Source organism: Kryptolebias marmoratus, linkage group LG6 (assembly GCF_001649575.2).
Source record: "Kryptolebias marmoratus isolate JLee-2015 linkage group LG6, ASM164957v2, whole genome shotgun sequence".
Classification (NCBI taxonomy): domain Eukaryota; kingdom Metazoa; phylum Chordata; class Actinopteri; order Cyprinodontiformes; family Rivulidae; genus Kryptolebias; species Kryptolebias marmoratus.
Window position 1 is genome coordinate 25,018,030 of NC_051435.1, and position 22,217 is coordinate 25,040,246.

Below are 22,217 nucleotides of genomic sequence, written 5' to 3' on the forward strand. Positions count from 1 at the left end.
ATTTCTATAAATCCTTTGTTTTTATTGGTCTTAAGTAATATTCTAATTTTCTGATATGATGAATTTGAGATTTTCATTTGTTGTCATTTGTAATCATCAAAATTAAACGAAATAAACATTTGAAATATATGAATTTGTATGTAATGTATGAATATAATATACAAGTTTCACTTTTTAAATGGAATTACTGAAATCAATCTACTTTTTCATGATATTCTAATTTTATGACCAGCACCTGTAGATTTCAGTTTCCCAAACTATTTTTCATATTTCTTATGCTGAAAAGTTAATTAAAAAAGAAAAATAGTTCTGATCAAACAGAATGATTTCAAGTCAGGTCAAATTTATTTAGATAGCCCTTTTCAGCAACAAGGCAGTTCAAAGTGCTTTACAACATGAAAACACACGCAATATGTAAAAAGCTGAACTAAACTTATCTAAAATAAGTCATATTAAGTCATACTAAAGATAAACTGAGAAAGATATAAGATAGGTACTAAGATACAAGGATATAATAAACTAATAATAAGCTAACAAACTGTAATGGCAGAATTTAGTATAGGGTAACACCTGTTGTTTGTAAGTCCTGATAATGTTATGACTTCTATTCCAAGTTCCATGGGTTCTCACAGAATGAATTTGTTTATAGAAGTGATGTTGAATTTTCTCCTCATGGGAACCAGACTGACTTACTTTTCCCTAAATCCTCCTTCTGGTCCAGTATTTCAATATCTTTAATAAAAGCACCTGTGTTGACTTGGGTGGCCAGAGCTTTGATTCGGAGCTTCCCCATTCGGACCTGGGACTCTGATATTGATTGTTAATAGTCTTTAATGCTCTCTATATTTTGTGCACAACATATAAATAAACCTGTTTGAGTGATTTCATCTAACAGTGCCTGGAAATAGATTTTTTGCTGCCACAACACAAACTAAATAGGATTTCAAAGTCTCAGCTGAACAGAAATGAAATGATAAAAGCTATACTAACCTAAAATAAACTAATGGTACTGGAAGGGTAACTAAGAGTACCTAAGGCCAACTAACAGTTCATACATTTCAATAAAAGGTCAACTAAAGGTGTCAGAAAGTTAAAAAAAATGGTTCATAAAAAAAAATAAAAATAAATAATAAATAAGTAAGCAAAGGCAGGATAAAATTGACTGTCTTACTAAAATAAACTGTAAAAAACCAAACTAAGCTAAAATAAAGTAAACTATGATTTAAGAACCTCAGCTTAACAGACATCGATTAACTATACCTTTCCTAAAGCTAGCTCAACAATTTTAATGAGACAAAAAGGGAGGGAGAAAGGGAATAAGCAACATTAAACATAGACATCAGAGGAGGACTGAGTAATGGAGCTAACAGGGGTGTGGGAGGTGTGGGAGGAATATAGAGGGTGATGGCAATGGTGGAGAAACGCCCACGGTACCGTGGCTCTCAGGGAGATCCACCGCTACTAGAAGTCCAAGACCGAGCAGCCCTTCCAGCGTCGGGTCCAGGAGATCGCCCAGGACTACGAGTCTCACCTGCGCTTTCAGACCTTGGCCGTCATGGCTCTGCAGGAGGCCAGGGAAGCTTACCTGGTGGGGCTCTTCGAGAACACCAACCTGTGAGTCATCCATGCCAAGAGGTCACCATCATGCCCAATAACATCCAGCTGGCCCGCAGGATCTGCGAGGAGAGGGCTTAAGGCCTTTCCAATCCCAAAGTTTGATCTCAGTCACGTGGTTGCATGAAGAAAATTGCATTATTTTTGTTTGCAAAGCAGCTTTGTCCGCCCCTTCGTGACACAATGCCTGGGCCAAACCTTTCACACAGGGGTTTGCGACAAGTGTTGTGTGATTGGTCAGAAGTTGTTGTGAGCATGTTTATGAGGAACAGCCGGGTAGCTTTAATGGAGTCATTTTGCTTCTACAGCTCCACTGAGAAGCAGCTGGCCGAGGTGGTTAGAAAATACAGCTGTCTTTACAACCATTCCAGCAAAACTTATAAACCTATGAACTTTTAAAAAGACCATGTAGACACAGGCAACTCTTTGAGGCTGTGGTAGACAGGAGGAAGTACGTCTCGGCTGGGCAGCACAGGGACACGTTCCCTTTGTTCACTCATTATTGTGCATCGTCATATTTGTCTAAGTTGGTTTAATAAACATGTCTGGTTGTGGTAAGGGAAGCATAAATATGTACAAGGACAAAAGCGCTGACAAGCTGGGAGGAAGAAACCTGTTTTAATGCTGCAGAAAGAGGGAGGAGCTTTCCGGGAGTTCTGATCCGAGGGTCTCGTGGACTATGAAAGGTGTGTGCAAAACGAACGGCTCACAACTATGTGACCCCAATCTGATTTTGTGACTTCTTATGGAGAATGATGGAGCCTTTAGACTCACCCTCACATTTAACACAACAAATATACAACAACACAGTGTCTTCAGTCAGAGGCTTCTTTAGATCTGTTGTAAAACAGACTGCTACAAGAGACCGTTCCTGCCCACAGCCGTCAGCATCTATAATAACTCTTTAACAAAACCAGGATAATAAGCCACAACAACATTTCATTTTTCCTTTCGGATTAATAAATTATCCCTCTCGATTTATCGGTCGATCTACGTTCCTACCCTCATCTATGGTCACGAGCTTTGGGTAGTGACCGAAAGAACGAGATCGCGAATACAAGCAGCTGAAATACGTTTCCTCTGCAGGGTGTCTGGGCTCTCCCTTAGAGATAGGGTGAGAAGCTCGGTCATCCAGGAGGGACTCAGAGTAGAGCCGCTGCTCCTCCACGTCGACGCCTCCCTGGTGAGGTGTTCCGGGCATATCCCGCCAGGAGGAGGCCCAGAGGAAGACCCAGGACACGCTGGAGGGACTATTGCCCCTTTTACACGGGCTCTAAAGGTCCCGGCTCAACTCTACACCGCTTGCTTTACGCGCGTTTCCACCGGCATTTTTTCGAGTTTGGCCCTGCTTCTTTGGTCCCTGCTTCACAGTAGTGCTAGCCGGGCCGGCCCTGCTTTGGTAGGTGACACAAGCTTAGCTCCTGTTCACTCATTGGTCGTGGGAGTGACCAGATGCAAGCATAAAGAGCGAACGGTAGGAATATAAACAACAGCGTTAGTTTACCCTGCAACGTTTATGCCCTCTGTCCCCCAGCTGAAGGTGCTGTAAAGCCTGAAATCTCCGGAGGCTAACAGCTGTCCTACTCCGCGCAACAATCTCAGCATCCAGAGCATTTCTTCCACTGCGCCTCTCTTCCTGAAGTCTCAGGAGAATCCCCATAAGTTTAAAAAACAGCAACAACACAGGGCCAACGTTGTCCATTGCTCTTTCGTTGTTTACACAAGTTTTGAGTAGTGCACCCCCCAAACTGCCCCGTGCCGCGGCCCCGCCCCCCCACAACACAAGGAGGCGTTCCTCTGCTACCGACCAAACTGGCCGGTGTGAACGCGATGCATTCTTTATCGAGCCGAGTGGAGTGGAGTGGAGTAGAGCCGGACTTCTGAATTAGAGCCCGTGTAAAAGCGGCATATGTTTCTCGGCTGGCCTGGGAACACCTTGGGATTCCTCTGGAGGAGCTGGTCCAAGTGGCCGGGGAGAGGGAAGTCTGGGTTTCCCTGCTTCGGCTGCTACCCCAGCAACCGGACCCCGGATAAGCAGAAGAAGATGGATGGATTAATAAAGTACTTCTGAATTGAATTGAGGGGAAAAATCATTTTACGGTGTGCACTCCAGGAGAGACACCATACTGCTATAAAAAAGTAACTTTTAGTACATTTTTAGTGACTTACTTTTTATGTTTAGTTGAGTGGATTTTTATACAAATATCTTTACTTGTACTTAAGTAAAAGCACAGTTACTCTGTTGAAATTTTTACTTGAGTACATAATTTTTGTACTTTTTCCACCCCCACTTTCCAGCAATAGTTGGTACCATACAGTTTTGTAAAAAGGTCAAACACATAACCAGTAAAAAAAATAAAAAATCTCTTGAAACCTTTATTAATTACTAAAAGACCTTTCTGAAACACTAAACTGATGACAAAAAACTGACAGGATCTGACAGTACTGTTTACATATGACTTAAAAATGACCATGGATACAGGCAACTCTCTGATTCTTTGCTCAGTGTACAACAGCCCTTACAGTAGGGGTCTTTGACAGAAATAAAACGCACAGTGTAATAGTGCATAGTGAACAAAACACTGATGTGTGCTGGCAGACAAACCTCTTTCCGCACTGAGGCCCTGGACCTTACTGGGACTCCTCTGATTCGAACACTGGCTTCCATGGCAACAGAGAGGTTCACAATGTCCGACTGGAAGCTCGCCTGTAAAACAAAAAGCAGATAAGGCTGAGCTGCTGAAACTTCTTTTTTTTTTGTACATAGAGTATTTCTAAATTTCTCACATGCAAATGAATATTATTATCTTGTGTTATGACCCCTACATATTTTAAAAGTAAAAATAATGTTATATGTACTTTTAGTTTATTTGGGACAAACGTATTAACATTAGTTTCAGAAAAGAGGAGATGCACTGCTTCAGATTAAGCCTAGTTTCCATCTGCGATCCCAAGACAGATAGACACAGAGTACATATAAAATGCAAATAAAAAACACCACGAATAAAGCTTTTAACGTCAGCCTGGACTCATCCTCATGACGAGGATGAGCCATTGTAAGCCATGCTTCTTTGATATTCTTAACCCATCCCGACTTGCATCAAATATCAAACAGAAAAGTGAGAAAAAAGGGATGTGTGTGTGTGTCTGTCCTGAGTGTGGGAAACACATTTGGTGGGCAGCATGAGAGCATGCGGAGGAGGCAAAATATTTACAGTGGGTAAGAGGGAAAAGTTTCCCAAGAAATCCAAGCTTTTCTTTTGAAGTAAGATCCAGAGGGGCTAGCTGAGTCAAGACCGAGGCAGGTGGTCCTATTGATCAGCTTATCCTGCATCCTGAGAAGCAGCTGTGGTAAAGAACATACCCATGACTTCCTCTGGTGAATCAGGACAACTCAACTTCTCACGAGTGCACTGGTGGCCTGTACCAGTGCAACACCCCAGCCTCTCCTGTCCAAGCTTAACTGTGCAGAGGTTAAAGATTTGATCATAAGCTCAATCACAGACTTTCAAAAAGTAATCATTTCCATTAGGACTCAGCTTAATTCAAAATGGTGACCACAGAGAGGAGCTGAGGATAATCCCCAAAATATACTGTGAGCACGACACGTACTGCAAAATCTATGCATAAAACTTTGTTATTTACTGTTAGTCAACACTGTCTGTTAGTTAGCAAAAATATTTCATGAACTACTGGATGCACTTTCATGAAACTCTCAAAAAGTATACATTGACATTGTACATCTACAATTTAATAATGTGTCAACCCAGTTTAATATGGCCACCACATCCCTTTCATTCCTTCAAGAAATACCAAGCTTTAAATTAAATATGTATCAACTTTTCATTTTGAAATCCAAGAATGACAAATAAGTGTGTTGGTATAATAGTCGCACAAGTCTTCAAAGGCTTATTTATTTGGGTTCTCACAATCATTTGCACAGAAATTTAAAAAACGCTCAGCAGATCTTACCAGATAATTCTAGAGTGGAACATCTTAAAACTGGAGATGGAAATAAGAAACAACTTGTCAAAAGCAAAAACTGTATAGTCTGAAATCTTCTTTGGTTAGGAGCCTGGTGAGAGCAAAGTTTTGAGTGTAGGTGGCTGGAAGGACAGGTAACCCTGCATAATCTGCAGGACAGGCGAAAACCTCAAAGAACGCAAACGCCACAAGACCAAACACCAGCTGGTAACAAGGCACAGGTGACTCTGTGGTCAGGAAACAGCAGCAAGCAGGTGGAGGGAACGTTTAGGAAATAAGTCACAACTTCTGTCTTTTGCTGATACGTCAAGAGATACAAACATTCCCCAAATCTTTTCAGTTTAGATGTTTACCTATATACCTGAAGTCTTCAGGTATAATCCACCTAATCCACAAAGTATAGAAATATAAATAATAATAAAAGAACAGAAAACAAATAAATAGCACACATATCAGAAGAGTAAAGAGACAAAAAATAAATAAAACTCAGCAATCTGCATTTTTCTCTTAGTCCCCTTCATAATGTTTCAGAAACTCGGTCAACGGTGACCATATTTCTTCAAAGTTTACTCCCTTTCCTCTGACAATATAAGTGACTCGTTCCAGTACATGATGCCATGTCTTTCGCCCAGATATGATTTGAGGGTATGTCCATTTTCTTCCAGTACAAAGATATTAACCTCCTGGCTTGCAGGAGTCCAAAGTCAATCAATTTTAACTGTCTGGAGCTAAAAACACAGTTCTCTGGATATATACCCAACATGCATATTTTGTGCCCCAGCAGGTACATTCACTCCAACAATCTTTGACAAAGTTTGCATAACTGACTTCCAGTACTGCTGTCATTTTGGACCGTCCCATACACAGTGAAAAAGAGAACCCTTTCCAGCTAAATGTTTACTACAGATATCTGGGATGTTAGGTGACCAGCAATTCAGTTTGACTGGAGTTATGAAAGTTCTCATCAACCACTTATATTGGAAGAGTTTCATCCTTGTATTGATTGACTGCTTTTGGGCTTTTAAACATGCAGTTTCCCAGTCCGCCACCTATATCTCCTCTTGGATGTCAGATCTCCGTGTGTCCAACCCATCAGTGGTGGATTCCTCATCATATGTTAATAAGGCTGCTTAGAATAAGGCCCCAGATAGGTGAAAAAGAGATGGTCGGAATATCTCCAATATATGGATGGGCCCTGTACCAAATATTACTTGTGTTTTTTAAAGTTGTTTTTTTTTTAAATTTTTCCCCAATTTTTTGGACTTGCAAACTATAAATACAGATTTAATTTAAGGTTTGTTGCTAATTGTTGGATTTTTATCCATGCTGGGGGTGTCTCAGCTGAAAATTAGAACATGGCTGAGCGCAGCTGTGCAGACCAGTAACACAATTTAAGATTAGGGAGTTGCAGTCCCTCTCTCTTATACGGCAGGTATGTTGGACCAAATCACAGACGTCCCCCCTCGTTTTGGTAAAAGTCTTTCGTCTTGGGCTGCCTGCTAGCTGTCTCTACTTGTTGCGACCCCGAGTTTGATACTTTATGCGTCTCCATCTTTCAGCACTTATGACTTAAATGCCGACACATACGGTGGGTCACAGAATACAGTGTGCTGCCGTGCCGCACAGAAAGCCGCTGCCGTAAAGCATGTCGCAAAACGGAGGTTCTTCGCAAAATAGTTATTTTTTCTTCTTATTTATCACTTATATAAACTGAATGTATGCAAAGTGACAACACTAATACATTTGCCGTAGCCTAAGTTATGAAATATTTACATGAATCACTGATACAATTATGATAGAAACGATAGAAGAAAATATATCACGATAGACACTTTTCTATTGTCCCCACGATATGTATCGTTATAGCCCAGCACTACCCTGAGACATCATTTTCACACATGGATTGGCCACCACAGAGTCCAGACCTTAACCCCAGTGAGAATCTATGGGATGTGCTGGAAAAGGCTTTGTGCAGCGGTCAGACTCTACCATCATCAATGCAAGATCTTGGTGAAAAATTAATGCAACACTGGTTGGAAATAAATCTTGTGCCATTGCAGAAGCTTATCGAAACAATGCCACAGCGAATGCGTGCCATAAACAAAGCTAAAGGTGGTCCAACAAAACATTAGCGTGTGTAACCTTTTTTTTGGTGGCAACTTTCAAAACATAGGTTTTAAATAAAATAAAGTAAATAACTAAATGAAAAGAAGAAAACCCTGGAAATGACACATAACACTTAACACACACACACATATATATATATATATATACACACACACACACACACACACACACACATACATATACACACACATTCACACATGTACATATATGTGAAAATACTTACACAACTACAGTTTTACAAAAAGGCACTTTTGAAATCCTTTTTTTTAACAAGAATACAATTAAAAAAATACAAATTGTTTGCACCTAATATATTGCTGATGCTCTGAGCAGAGAATTTCTAAATGTACATTGTGCAGACCCTTCAGGATTTTGCAATTTTGTGATCGCAACTATTAACGCAAAATCAAGCAAACCCCGCGAAATCGCAACTTTTTGCAACTTTGCCCAAAACACCGCAACTTTGGCCGACATTAGCGCTCTTGTTTCGGGTCAGCCGTCAGCTAGACGCCACTATCTCCGCGGAGCGCGAATATCCAATATCCAACTTAAAACTAACTTCACTGCGGTCGCAAACCAGTTTCCTACCCAGCTGCACGAGAGTGGGGGGGAAGCTGTTTTGCACGTCCTGCAGTGTAATCATCAAACATAAACACAGGTCATCCATCGACAAACACTTTCTGTCTGCAAAACATGTGAGGAGAGCTGCAGACGAGGGACAATCCAGAAATGGTCATGAATGTCAGTTTATAAGCTATCAAGGTTCTCAAATAAAGCACCTTTTGATAATGTCAGTGTTTGTTGGTAGTTATCTTACAAAACTAGTAAGTATTTTTGGTTTATATGTTAAAAGTGATGGTTTTTTATTGATTTTAGTAAAAAGAAATTTTAAAAAAATCGCAACTTTTCGGAAAATGCCCCACATAATCAGGCATTTTAGCCCGCAACAATCACAAAAAATGCCCGTGAAATCCTGGAGGGACTGAATGTGACAAACGTCTTATTGACGAGCTGGAGGTAAATTGTGTAAGTCAACAACTCCCTGTATCAGATGAAAAGTTACAGGAGTTTAAAGAAGCAACAAAAGAGGACGCTGAGTTAAAACTGATTGCAAACGCCATTAAAAGCGGTTGGCCGGATGAACGGAGACAGGTTCCAGATAAAATCAAACGATACTGGACTTGTAGAGAAGAGCTGTCATATGATGATGGACTCATATTCAAGAATTCAAGGTTGGTTGTACCACATAGACTGAGAAGTGAAATGCTCAGAAAAATCCACGAGTCACACGTGGGCATGGTGAAGTGTAAAGAGCGAGCCTGTGATGTTCTGTTCTGGAAGAGGTTGTGGCTCAACGTGCTGTATGTAATGCACACAAGAATAATTATCCAAAAGAGCTGCTTATGTCACATCCAGTGCCTGATAGAGCTTGGGCAAAGATTAGCATAGACTTGTTTCACTTCAGTGGTCCACTGTGTGTGGATTATTTTTCAACGTTTCCAGAGATCATCAAACTGAATGCAACAACAAGCAAACGTGTCATCGTTGGACTAAGGTCTGTGCCGGATGAATTAGGCTCTGATAATGGCAGATAGCTGGTGAGCCAAGGAATGGTGGAGTTTAGTGAAGAATGGGGTTTTAAACATACAACTTCGAGTTCTTTTTACCCTCGGTCGAATGGACAAGTTGAGAGAGCAGTTCAGACAATAAAAACCTTACTGAAAAAAAGCACAGGGCAGCAGGGGTGACCCATTCTTGAATACAGGAATACACCAGTGTGTGGAGTTGGATTAGCACCTGCTCAGCGGCTCATGGGAAGAAGGCTCAAGTCAAAAATACCAGTGACAAACATATTGTTGCAACCAGCTCAGCATGAAAACATCAGGAGCAACCTAGTACATAGTCAACAGAGACGGAAATAATATTTTGACCAAGGATGTTCAAGATACACTGCCAAGTGTTGAAGCATGTAGCTCTACTCCAGCCTGTTCCACACAGTCCAGCAGCAGTGACGGATAGTACTATTACTTCTAACAACTGTGGGAACAACTCGCAGTGTAAAACCTGTTAGAAGGCCAAGACGTTATATGGACTGAACTTGATTTATGAATTATGCTAAAGTTAACTATAGGCTTGTTATTTACTATGTAAATGTTAAAAAAATAAAATAAACAGAGAGGAAGATGTGATGTATATTGAGACAAGTTAATTACTTGGCATTGCCAGTAGATGGTCCTGTGATGTTAAAGTTGTGTTGTTATAAGAGACCAGAAAGATGATGAGTAAAGATGGTTGTTCTGACTACACATGGCGTCCCGTCTCACTGTGTTACAGTCTCCAACCTTCTAGATCTCCCACTGATTTAGGGATAAAAGGCAAACTGTTACTTTTGTTTAGTTAATTCAAGCTACTCATAGGATTGCTGTCAGACTCAGTGAAAAGATGCGAGCAGCCTGTGTATTTTACCTACCTAGGAAACTTGCAGAAAGAGACAGGATTTGACTTGTATACATTATATTCGTCAATCTCAGCAATACTTCCATCCCATTTTTTGAACAAAAATATTTTCAGTCCATGCTCACTGAAACTTTCTAAATCTGCTGTTCTCTTTTTATCTTCATAAAGGCCATGTTGACGTTCCGTCCGTCCTTCGTGCCTTTGGTCGGATGGATGGGCCAATCAGGCTAATGCTGCTGCTGCTGACAGGACAGGAGGCCACAAAGGAGCCTCACTGTGTGGATGCTCAGCTTGATTCACCGGGATGACAACAAAAACAGCTAGCTACCCGCAACACACCACAAATACAGATACGATCAGGTTCAAACCTTCAGACAAAATGACAACAGTCCATGACAGAAACAAAGCAGCTTGCTAGTTGACAAGCTGTCAATCAGGGCTAGCAGCAGCCACAGGCCGCGGTCGGCTCCCTGTGTTGTCATCCTATTATGGCTACATAACACCTAGCCACATAGCTAACAGTGCCATTAAATCTGATTCAAACTGCTAATCGACACCAAATTATGCGGTTTGCTTGTTCAAAAGTCGCCTCAACTCACCTCCAAGTGTGTCGGCCTCCAGCTGCCTTGACGGGAGCAGCAATGTTGGATGTGCGACACAAGAACGATTCTTCTCTTCTGAGTCCTCCCAACCCCAAACAATGAATATAATCCTTCGTATCAAACCGGAAACACTACATACCCTCCAACTCTGTTGGCGTTTGAAGATTTTGTGTTGACATAGAAAATAAACACAAACGTTCCTCCTTATTACAATAAATGCACCAGTCAGATATTTAAGACCCATTTAAACGACTCCCAAAAGTGAAACAAACCGCCCATTGACGCCATTTTTTCAAGTCTTCCTATGAAAATCAGACTCAGGCATCACTAGTGAAACGCCGATGCGCGTATGGCAGGCCGTTTTGACATAAAATCGTCTTCGTCTGACTATATGTAATATCTGCATTTACATTCTGACTAGTAAGAAGAACAACTCATTCAAGATATCTTTAATCGCCTCTGAGATATCTCAAATGACGTCATCGGACCCGTCATTTAAAGGGTCACACATCCGTAATTACAATTCAAGATATCTCGAACTGAATTATGACTAGTCTAAATTACAACTTCAGATTTCTGAATTAAAGAAACTGCGTGTTAGGCCCCCTAGCACTTGGAATCGCCTTGTTGCAGAAAAGTGCTATATAAATAAATTTCACTTCACTTCACTAGTGTTGCCACTGACCAGATGTCAAATCTGAAACCTGTATTTTATCAAATGTGATTACATTTATTAGTATATTGTTTAAAACACTAAGGGCGCATATCCTTCATTTAACCAGAAGATGAGAGGCTCGTTGCATGCACGAGTAGTGGTGGTCCCCCGGCGTAAGGTGCGTGAGATGATGGTTCAAATAAACCCTACAGCAACTGCGAGGAGGTGGAGCAGTGCAGTGTCTCCACAGGTCTGTTATGTTCCATTCCCCAACACTTTATGGTATATTCATGGGAACATGCGTCTCTTCCAGTAGGTCACAATTTCTAAACTGCATTTTAGAGTACATTTTGGTGAACTTAATTCACTGTGTACATTTGCATACATTGTTTATTATATTTTTTTGGTATTCCCTTGTAGGTGGTCCACGGTGGATGTTCCTGCTTGATTACTTACTTGAACTTGAGCACAGACAATCGTGCCTCAAAGCAACAGGCCTGTATGGATTACCATCACTGAGGTCAGACCATGGTGGCGAGAATGTGCAGGTGGCCCTGGTAATGAACCTTCTCCATGAAATTGAACATCAGAGTCACATTACTGGGGAGTCAATCCAAAATCCCAGAAGAGAGCATCTTTGGAGTGATGTGTTTTTGCATGTTCTGGAACCATTTTACAGGTATATATATATATATATGCAGTCAGTCTCTCTGCGTCTCTGCTACACATACCCTCTTCTCCCACTCCACCCCCCTACACACACACACACACCTTTGCACACTGATTCACAAACAGTCCTGGTGGTTGAAGGGTATACAAACAGGTTGTTATTACAACAATGTGGCCTGTCTACTCTTAGGCTTGGACCCTTAACAATTAAAACTGAAATTTGTTCCTCTGGTACGGTCAGGATTTGGGGATTTCGATTCATGTTCCAGTTTGAGTTTGTTGTTTATTTTATTTGGTTATTTAGTTATCTTTTTGTTTTGCCTTGTCTTAGTTCATTTTTTGTTCCTTGAGTCTTTGTTTCCTGTTATCATTCACTTCTCCTCTGTTTGTCTCTTGTTTTCCTGCCACGCCCATCTCCACCTGCTCCTAGTTTGTAATCACTCACCTGTGCCCACTTTCCCTTATTACCCTCTGCTTTAAAACCTGCTCATCTCCATTTACTCGCTCACATGTGCTGTCTGGTTCCTGCCTTGCCCGTGTCTTGTCTTGTCATTTTTGCTATATCCTCGATTTTTGTTGTTGTTTAATTCTGCTGCCTCGTCAACGTTTTGTTTTTGTTTCTTCTATTTTAAAATCAATTATTTTGTTTTCTGAAGATGAGTCTGCACATTGGATTCGCCGCTCTCTCCTGTCCTTGACCTGACAGCTACCAGTGTTTAAAATCCTTCAATAAATAGGACATTCTGCAATCTAAAATCATTCATTAAAACACACGATTAAAAAAATAGCAATTGGAAACACAGTGAGAACAATAAAACACAACAGTAAAAGTACAGAGGACAGCTTAAAATGTATTAGCAAGTGTCTGTGGGATAATGGTGGTAAACCCTGAGCTAAAATCCAGAAACGGAATTCTGACATATAAGTCCCTGCCCAGTGGATGACCGCTGATGCTTCCTGTAGACATACTGCTGGGGCTTCAGAGATGGCAGTGGAGTCCTTGATATCAGCCAAGATTAGCTGTTCAAAACACTTCATGACAATTGGGCTGAGAGCCACCGTTCGATAGTCATTCATGCTTTTCGTTGCTTAACTCTTAGGAACCAGAATGATAGTGGACTTTTTGAAAAAGTGCAGGCACCACAGCTTGGGACAAAGAGACTTTAAAAATGTCTACACATTCCACATTTTCTCAAACCCTTCCCAGCAATGTTATCAGGATCAGAAACCTGAATTCTCTGAAATGTCCTCACATCTGTCTCAGACACCATGAAAGAGAACTGAGAAAAGAGTTCGATAACTTAAAGCGGGCGTAGGATGATCTGTTCTTCTCCACAGCTTTGTCTCTGACTGACTGTTAGAGAGAGTTCCTTAGATTTCACGTCTCCTGGTAGCTTTTGTTATTTACAGGTGTTAAACTGCTGTTGTTACAACACGTGTAGATATACTGAGATCATGTGAACTCCTTTGACCATAGAATATGCTTTTATTTTTTTCTTCTAGAAGTAAAATAAAAAAAGGAGGCAGAGACAGACGTCATTTGTATTTTGTTTTATTGAAGAAGAGATATGAATAGGTGGCCGGTTTAAGGCACCTCAAAATGTACAACAAAAGCTGAACCATTTATTTATTCAGAATACAAAAATACACATCTCAGTGACTCCAAATCGTAATAAATAGCAAATCATGCATTCTAACCATAACAAGGCACAGAAAACAGTCACACATAGTAGTCATAAAAACAATCAGCTACTTTACCAAAATTATCCAGATAGTAATAATGTGAGAACTGTAACAATATATCCCAAATGTAAAAACACAATACACAACACATCATTAAACCTTAGGCAATAAATATGCAAATATTGTCTCAAGCTACATATATATTCTTCAAAATGAAACCTGTGCCATTGTAAACATAATGTAAACAACCAAAACTCACATTTTCTCCCATTGCTTAGATATTCATGTTTTATGTTATCTTTTAAGGATTCTTGCATGGGTTTGGTTGGTCTTTGAAAACCAGGCAGTTTGCAGCATTATTTACAGTCCATTGGAAAAGTACAGCAGGGATAAAAACAACTCTTTGTATAGAGAGGATGAGAGACAAACACTTTAGATACACAAAGGACTCCGTTTGTTGTCTGGTGTGATGTAACTAACATAAGGCAGAAATGGGAGCGTAACAGCTTCGGAGCCACATGTGGACCTTTAGCCCCTCTGAAGTGGCTCCTTGTTTTGAACCTGAGTCATTTTTAGATTATAATGAAACAGGAAAGTGTAGCTGTAGCAGTTTAGTTATCTTCTTTTAGCCATCCAAATATTTGCAAAAGGTTCATGGAATTCCTGCGGTGGAATGACAACAATAAGTCAAGTACTGTTGTGTTGATCCCTCAGAGAATCAATAAAGTGTACTTCTATTCTATTCAAGACTTCTAAATTATACTTTAAATACTTTGCATGCACAGCTTTAGATCAAAACTGTACCATAGATTGACTGAACATGGATTAAAGTTTTACGTAAATGTGTTTTAAAGAGTAAACTTTGTTTAAGACTGAGTGTTATTACTCTCTAAATCCTCCAGAAACTCAACCTAAAGCATTAAAGTGGTTTAGTGCATCTAATGGAAAATACCACATTTTAAGTCATGAAAATATTATATGTATACTTATATTAGATAAGTATATATTATATTTATTATAAATGGAAAGTTATTTTAATAACAAAGAAAAGAATATAAATAGAGACTTGCCTTTAATAAAAGCCTGCTGCTTCAAAACTATCGAATAAGGATCGTGGTCTTTGGAGGACATGCAGGTCTTAAATAACCAATAAACTGGTTTATTTTTAGCTTCACTTTCTAAGATATTAGGATGCAACATTTCTTTACTTCAACATCAACTTTTTCAGCTCATTTTCTAAAAATATGAGAAATACTGAAATAGATTGACATGGTTCTATAATAAAAAGTGTTTTTTGTTTGTATACTGAATGAAATAAAAAAATAGAATGCCACGCAATACAACATAAAACAAAGTCTTTCTTTCTTTCTTTCTTTCTTTCTTTCTTTCTTTCTTTCTTTCTTTCTTTCTTTCTTTCTTTCTTTCTTTCTTTCTTTCGTGTATGAATGAAATGTTATAAATTGTGTCATTCTAATTTTAATATTCAGGCAGATTTTGTGGCTTTATACAGCTTTTATTTAGTAGAAAAGACTATAAAAATGGCTCTTTCAGTGGTAAAAGTTACTGAACCCTGCATTAAGATAAAGGCGTTAACAATTAATCCATGTGCAATCTCATTTCAGAATGTAATTCAGTCAGTTTTTTTTACAAACAGATAAAAAAAAGTGAGACTAAATGATTCTCTATCAAGAAGGAGCAATGCAATGAGGCAGAATATGTTCTGTTTATTATAAATGAGTCCTTCTCTCACCTGTCTTTGGCTGTATAAAAACAGTATACATATTTAACAAAACTTGATTCTGGTATGTAATCTAATGTGCTTCTGATTGGCAGTCAGTGAAAAGCGTTGCAGTAAACAGCAGAAATAACTGGTAGCACAGTGGAAAATGTTGGACCCCCTCTTGTGGGAATATGAGGAAGAACATGGATGGAACCAATTAAGTCACATCTGCATTGTACTTGCATCTGCAGTTTTAACACAGAAAATTTGGAATAAATTGGCGGAAAAAAACACTTTCATGGCCTTTCAGAAAGTATGTCTTGTATGTTTTGTCTCTTCAACTTCCTGCCATTTATTACCATACACTCAGTATTTCAGGCTGCAATACAGACCAGGAAACATTTTGCACTAGAATTGCTAGATTAAAAATGTTATGTTAGCATGTAGATCATAATTTAGCATAAAAGCTATATTAATAAAAGGCTCAGTCTTTGAGAATGTGAAACAATCATTTAACTTTTCATAAACAATACTTCTTTCAGAAAGAATGGAGTTTCTGTTTTCTCCTCTACAATGGTAAATGGTCTGTAGTCATATAGGACCTTTCTAGCCAACCAGGCCACTCACAGCCCTTCACCCAATCTGTGCCCTCATTTACCCATCCACACACACCCACACAGCACTCTACTACATCTCTACGAAGCTAACCTGAATACATCTTTCTGTAGAGTCTAATCAGTGCTCTAAACTTCATTCATACATCAGAGGCAATGAGGAGTTTTTAACCAGGAACCCTTCCACATGTGACTGCTGCCAGGAATCAAACCTCCAACCCTCTCATTGGAGGACAACTGCTCTAACCACTGAGCCACAGACAGCAGTGATCTCATCATCAACACTAACTGAATCACCTGGAGAAGGAATTACTTATAACACCTGAAGCATATTACGACTTAGTATTTGAAATGTCTGAAAGAGTTTGGGAAAAGAACAGAAACCCTAAAAGTGGTTACAAACTTTCCTGCTCTGTTACTTTTCTGTATTTACTTGCATTTGATTTTTCATACTGGTCCAACTTTGTTTTGTTGTTTTTTTAAAGGGAATGTATTTATAATACTAAGTGTACAACTGCTGACATGACAGACAATGAACTCAAGAACCATATGATACAGAGTAACACAACAGCCACGTCTGCCTAAACTCATTCATCCTACTTTAGTGACTTAACCTGGAAGCACAGAGGAGCAAATCACACACAAGTCAACCACTGGAAGAAATCTGTAGGAAAAAGCAGAGCTGTGAGTCGCTTTTTAAAATCCTCAAAGAGTAAGAAAAATATAACACTCATTCAAAGTCTGTTCCTTACAGATAAACATCATGTTGAAAAACTTCATAGAGAAAAACAATAGATCAGATATTGCACCATCATTAAAAATACAACAGCATTGTCATTTACAAGATATTTGACCGAAATCAACAGTACACAACTCTTATGGTGTAATGTACACAATCCAGTGGGTGAGCTGACATGGCAATGCAAGCCATGCATTAGACTACAACACTTACACTGTTTGCATACACTTGGATACTGTATGTACAAACGTAGCATCACTATACAAATATACCCTGTAATGCCACCAGTCTTAAAGAAACCAAAAGTTGTGTCCTAGCAACATGTAAATTGAAGAACAAAAGCTGCAAATCAACCATTTCATTACATATTTAAAACCCATATATCTAACTGCATTACTGTTAAATACTGTGTTAAATCGTCAGAAGGTCCAAGAATTGAGGTGAATTGGTAATTCTATATTTTGATATGAGAATTTGCGCTTGCAAAAAAGCAAGAAATGAAAAGTGCTTTTTAGATATGACTTGTAAAAAAATCATCTATTCTACATTATATGTGGCTTGCACCAGACCAACAGCTCTCTAAAACTCAAATTTCTCTTAATGTAAATGATAGTAAAACCTAAGAGCCTACTGGTCACTTAAATAAGGGTTTAAGCAAAGTCATCAGAGGATCGGTTTTATGGAAACATCCACTTTGGTACTTAAAGTGCCTTGAAATAAATCTTCACACCCCTTCAACCTTTCCACATATTATCACATTACAACCACAAACTTTAAAGTATTTCACTGGGATTTTTTCAAAATTTTAAAACTAAAACTCTGAAAAGTGTGGTATTCATCCCCTTTTATTCTGCTCCCTCAAACTGAGACGCAGGGCAACCAACTGCCTTCAGAAGTCCCCTCGTTAGTAAAATACAGCCCACCCGTGTGTAATTCAATATCAGCATAAACACAGCTGCTTTGTGAAGCCCTCAGAGATTTCTTACAGAACATTAGTGATCAAACAGCATCATGAAGACCAAGGAGCACAGATGACAGGTCAGGGATAAAGTCGTTAAGAAGTGTAAAGCAGGGTTGGGTTATAAAACAATATTCAAAGCTTTTAACATCGCACAGAGCTCTGTTCCATCTATCGTCTGAAAAATGAAAAGAGTATGGCAACTAAAACCTACTAAGACACGGCCAGGCCGGGCAAGGAGAGCATTAATCTGAGAAGCAGCCAAGAAGCCCATGTTAACACTGGAGGAGCTGCAGAGATCCACAGCTCAGGTGGGAGAATTGGTCCACAGGGCATTTATTAAGGCTCCGTCATATTCCATAAGAAGTCACAAAATCGTCTCTCATTTAAGTGATGACATGACGAAAATTGTGCCAGTTTGTTCTCATAGCAGCTTTGTCCGCCACTTTGCCACTTCTCAAAACAAGGCCCTGGCCAAACCTTTTCTCACAGGGGTTTGAGTCAAGTATTCTGTGATTGGTCAGAAGTTGTGGGCGTGTTTATGCAGAAAACCCAGTGAGCTTTAATAGAGACAGTCTCCTTCTACTGCTCTGCTGAGAAGCAGCTGACTGAGGCTGTTAGAAAATACAGCTGTCTTTACAACTGTTCCAGTAAAACTTATAAACCTATGAACTTAAAAAGATGATGAAAGAACTTGTGGAAGGAGATATGACAGTTATTGGTCACAGAGGAGACGGTGTTAGCTCTTCGTGGCTGTGGTGGCTGAGAGGAAGAACGTCTCGGCCGGGCATCTTAGGGCCACGTTCCCTTCGTTCACTGTCAAATTTGCAAATGCCAAATGGCATGTGCTTTCTCAGTCTGTTTAATAAAAAAAGTCTGGTTGCAGTAAGGGAAGCAAACATCTGTAGAAGGACAGGAGAGTTGAGAAGCTGGCAGGAAGAAACCTGTTTTAATGCTGTAGGAGGAGGGAGGAGCTTCCTGGGAGCTCTGATCAGAGTGTCTCGTGAAGATGTGTGTGAAAATGAAGTATGGAGTATGACGGAGCCTACAAATCTGGCCTTTATGGAAGAGTGGCAAGAAGAAAGCCATTGCTGAAAGAAAATAAGTCCTGTTTGCAATTTGCTACAAGCCACATAGGGATACAGCAAACATGTGGAAGAAGGAGCTCTGCTCAGACCAACACTGCACATTACCCTGAATGCACCATTCCTACAGACAAACGTGGTAGCAGCATCATGCTTTTATTCAGCAAGTACAGGAAGCTGATCATGGGAATTCATGGGAAGATGGGTGGACAATCCTGGAAGAAAACCTGTTAGAAAAAGAAAGACTTGAGACTGAAGAGGAGGTTCATCTTCCAGCAGCAAAATGACCAAAGACATCCAGCCAGAGCTACAATGGAATGGTTTAGTAATTTTTAAACTGTCATTTTCCTTCCACTTCACAGTTACAGTACACTTCACACTAATTGTTATTGGTTTATCACATAAAATCCCTGTACATTTTTTTTTTAAAGTTTATGGTTGTAACATAACAAAATGTGGAAAAATTCAAGGGATATGTGTATTTTTTCAAGGCAATATATTTCACACCCAGAGAACAAGTCAACTTACGGACACTAACTTCATTTATTCAGAACATCTTATGGTACAACCAATAAAGCACATTTTACACCAAATGACTGAGAGAATGGCACTTGACAAAAATCTTGGACACATCACTGTCATGCAGGCAAAATAAATTAAAAACTAAAAAGTTGTTGCTTTTCTTTTGGCTTCCCCCTTCAGCAGGGGTCACCACAGCAAGCGAACTTGCACAAAATATTTGGCAATTGTTTCATACCGGATACCCTTCCTGACCCGGGCTCAAACCCACAGACTCAGAATCTACAAGACCACGGCAGTTGCCACCAAGCTACCGTGGCTCCCAAATTAAAACTAAAGAGTAAAACAAAACAAAAAAAAAAACTTAATTATTAGACTTAAAAGGATGCTTTCAGTAGTAACAAATGCAATTACAATACATAATAAGTCATGTAAAACTCGTTCAAATGTTATTAGCACAGATAAAGTCAAAACACTAATCATGCAATTAAAGATACTTAAAGATGAGCAAGCAGTGCATGCGGAAGCGTCCCATACTTTCCACACCTACAGAAGATGGGATATTTAACTTGTGTCCCTCCAGAATCTGACTTGTGTTAATGTTTAATGCAAGTTGGGTTCACACAAGTTGGTTGTGTGAACATCTGCAGTTCACACAATCAAACTGAACCCAACAATCATAAACGCTTTCATTTTGCTACTAGTTTGTCCCAGCACAAGACTGGGCATCTGACTGGTTGGCTGCATATCTGATTGTGTGCTGTGAGAGTTGTTTTTGACTTAGAAATGGCTTTTGTTGTCATTGTGAAGCTCCATGACTTCCATTCAAATCTTCCTCGGAGTTCTTCATTTTGGCACCAAAGCACAAACAACCTTAAATGCTTCTTGTTCATAGCATCACAAAGGCTTTCCGAACAGAGAGATACAAATCCAGTTCTCTTTGAATACCTGACTGCTCTCTCACTGCCTGCGGTCTTCTCAAATGTGTCCGCTCACATTAGGGGGTTGACCGTTTCCCTTTTCCGGCAGCTTTTGCTTTCAGGTCAGAGGTCAACCATAGAGGCCTTGGCCAGCTCCTTAGTTCCCTGGAGAATTCTCTTCATATGACCCACTTTCGATATCCCCAAATCCTAAAATCCAACAAGATATTAAAAACAAAACAATAAGCTCAGGTAACCATGAAACCAGATGACCAGATGACTGATCTTAAATGTGATACATTTAAAATAGCATTATGTTTTTACACGTGTCTCATTCCTTGAATGTGTTTTAGAGTCCTTCAGGCATTTCAAAACAGTTATGTTTCAAAGTACCAACGCAAAGTTTTGTCTTTAATAGAGAACCACCTGAAATGTCTCATTTGTAGTGCAGGCGTCTAATGTGTGACTTAATGACATCATCACAAAACAAGACTGATTGTAGTTACCAAACAGAATGAATAACTATCACACTGCCTGTTTGGTTGGTAATCTGGCTTCTAAGACAAGGTCTCAAAACCACAGAAACCAAAACAGATTTTTTTATTCAGACACAAACAAAATGTGCAAAAGCAGGACATGAGATGTTTTTTAACACTAAAGTATGTAAATTATGAATTGTGTCAAAAACGTGTGTTCTTATTTTCCAACAATCAAGAATTGGTAGAACTTTCAGGTGTCCCTCTGCAGGACTTCCCTGTCCTCCACATGTGGTCATCTTCTTGGGATTACTCAATGTTGAGCTCATAATTGGCCTGATTGCAAAAAGTGTAGAAGGCTTTAACACAATTAGTTTTATGTATTAATTTTTCTTCACAGCCACAGTAAGAAACTACTCCAGAAACATGTTTCAGGTTATAGTTTAGGTTTCAGGTTTAGGTTGACACTTCTTCGCTTTGATACATTTTATAATCCGTTTCTGGGTTCTTTTTCACAACAAACCAAAAGAAACCAGCAAACATTTCTAATTTTTAACTGTTCATTTTATATTGTGAATGCAGGATCGTTGATTTGAAGTACTGATATTTGGTTGCAACACAGTTCATTAAATAGTCCTTCTTTTACTTCACATGGACGTTAATCATTTTAAGTCAGTGCCAGTTCTAATCTTTACTCTTGTTAACTGCTCCATCCGATTGTGCTGTTCTTTTCCCAACTATTTTCTGTCATATGACAGAAATCTTGAAGGAATATCAGCTTTTTTTTCATGTCCTTGTGACCTTCAACCTCCTAGAACAGGGGTAGGCAACCCTGGTCCTTGAGTGCTATTATCCTGCGTGTACCGATCCAGTATCGGTATTGGGTTCCAATACCAGCATCATTTATGTATCTGAATTTTCCAATCCAACCTGCAGGGATTTCCGATCCACGATGCCTGTCTGTGTCTGCTGAAATGTCTCCACATGTGATTCCCTGCCGGCTGCTTTGCAAGTTGGCTTCAAACTGTGAATTGGATTTCCCCAACGGAGGTGTGTCTCATGAAACCCAGAGTAATGACCTCACCTCAGATTCAGGAAATTCATTTCATAGTTTGTAGCCAGCTAAAACGTGAGCATTTAGGACTGAGCAGCACTGTGGCTAATGGCTAACCAACTTTTCATCGCAACATGTCCGGCAGGAATCACTTCTGGAGTCGTTACAAAAGCAAGATGAACTTCCACTGGACAGCATATACAGGTGCTGGTCATAAAATTAGAATATCATGAAAAAGTAGATTGATTTCAGTAATTCCATTTAAAAAGTGAAACTTGTATATTATATTCATACATTACATACAAACTCATATATTTCAAATGTTTATTTCGTTTAATTTT

General features: G+C 39.5%; 2 protein-coding genes across 8 annotated transcripts in view; both read right to left on the reverse strand.

The window, feature by feature from the left end:
• Window positions 1-11,186, reverse strand: part of akap11 (A kinase (PRKA) anchor protein 11) — a 57,167-nt gene extending 45,981 nt beyond the window's left edge. The window contains exons 1-2 of one of the 2 annotated variants that reach the window (XM_017431818.3): window positions 10,782-11,186; window positions 4,220-4,321 (exon numbers count right to left, since the gene is read on the reverse strand). In XM_017431818.3, coding sequence (XP_017287307.1) covers window positions 4,220-4,282 — 63 coding nt within the window. In that variant the 5' untranslated portion in view covers window positions 4,283-4,321; window positions 10,782-11,186. The remainder of the gene's footprint in view (window positions 1-4,219; window positions 4,322-10,781) is intronic. The other variant, XM_017431819.3, reaches the window with a different exon arrangement.
• Window positions 11,187-13,644: 2,458 nt separating this feature from the next.
• Window positions 13,645-22,217, reverse strand: part of dgkh (diacylglycerol kinase, eta) — a 134,317-nt gene continuing 125,744 nt past the window's right edge. For all 6 annotated transcript variants that reach the window (XM_037976157.1, XM_037976155.1, XM_017431817.3 and 3 more), the window contains one exon: window positions 13,645-20,556. In XM_037976157.1, the coding sequence (XP_037832085.1) occupies window positions 20,526-20,556 (31 nt within the window). In that variant the 3' untranslated portion in view covers window positions 13,645-20,525. The remainder of the gene's footprint in view (window positions 20,557-22,217) is intronic.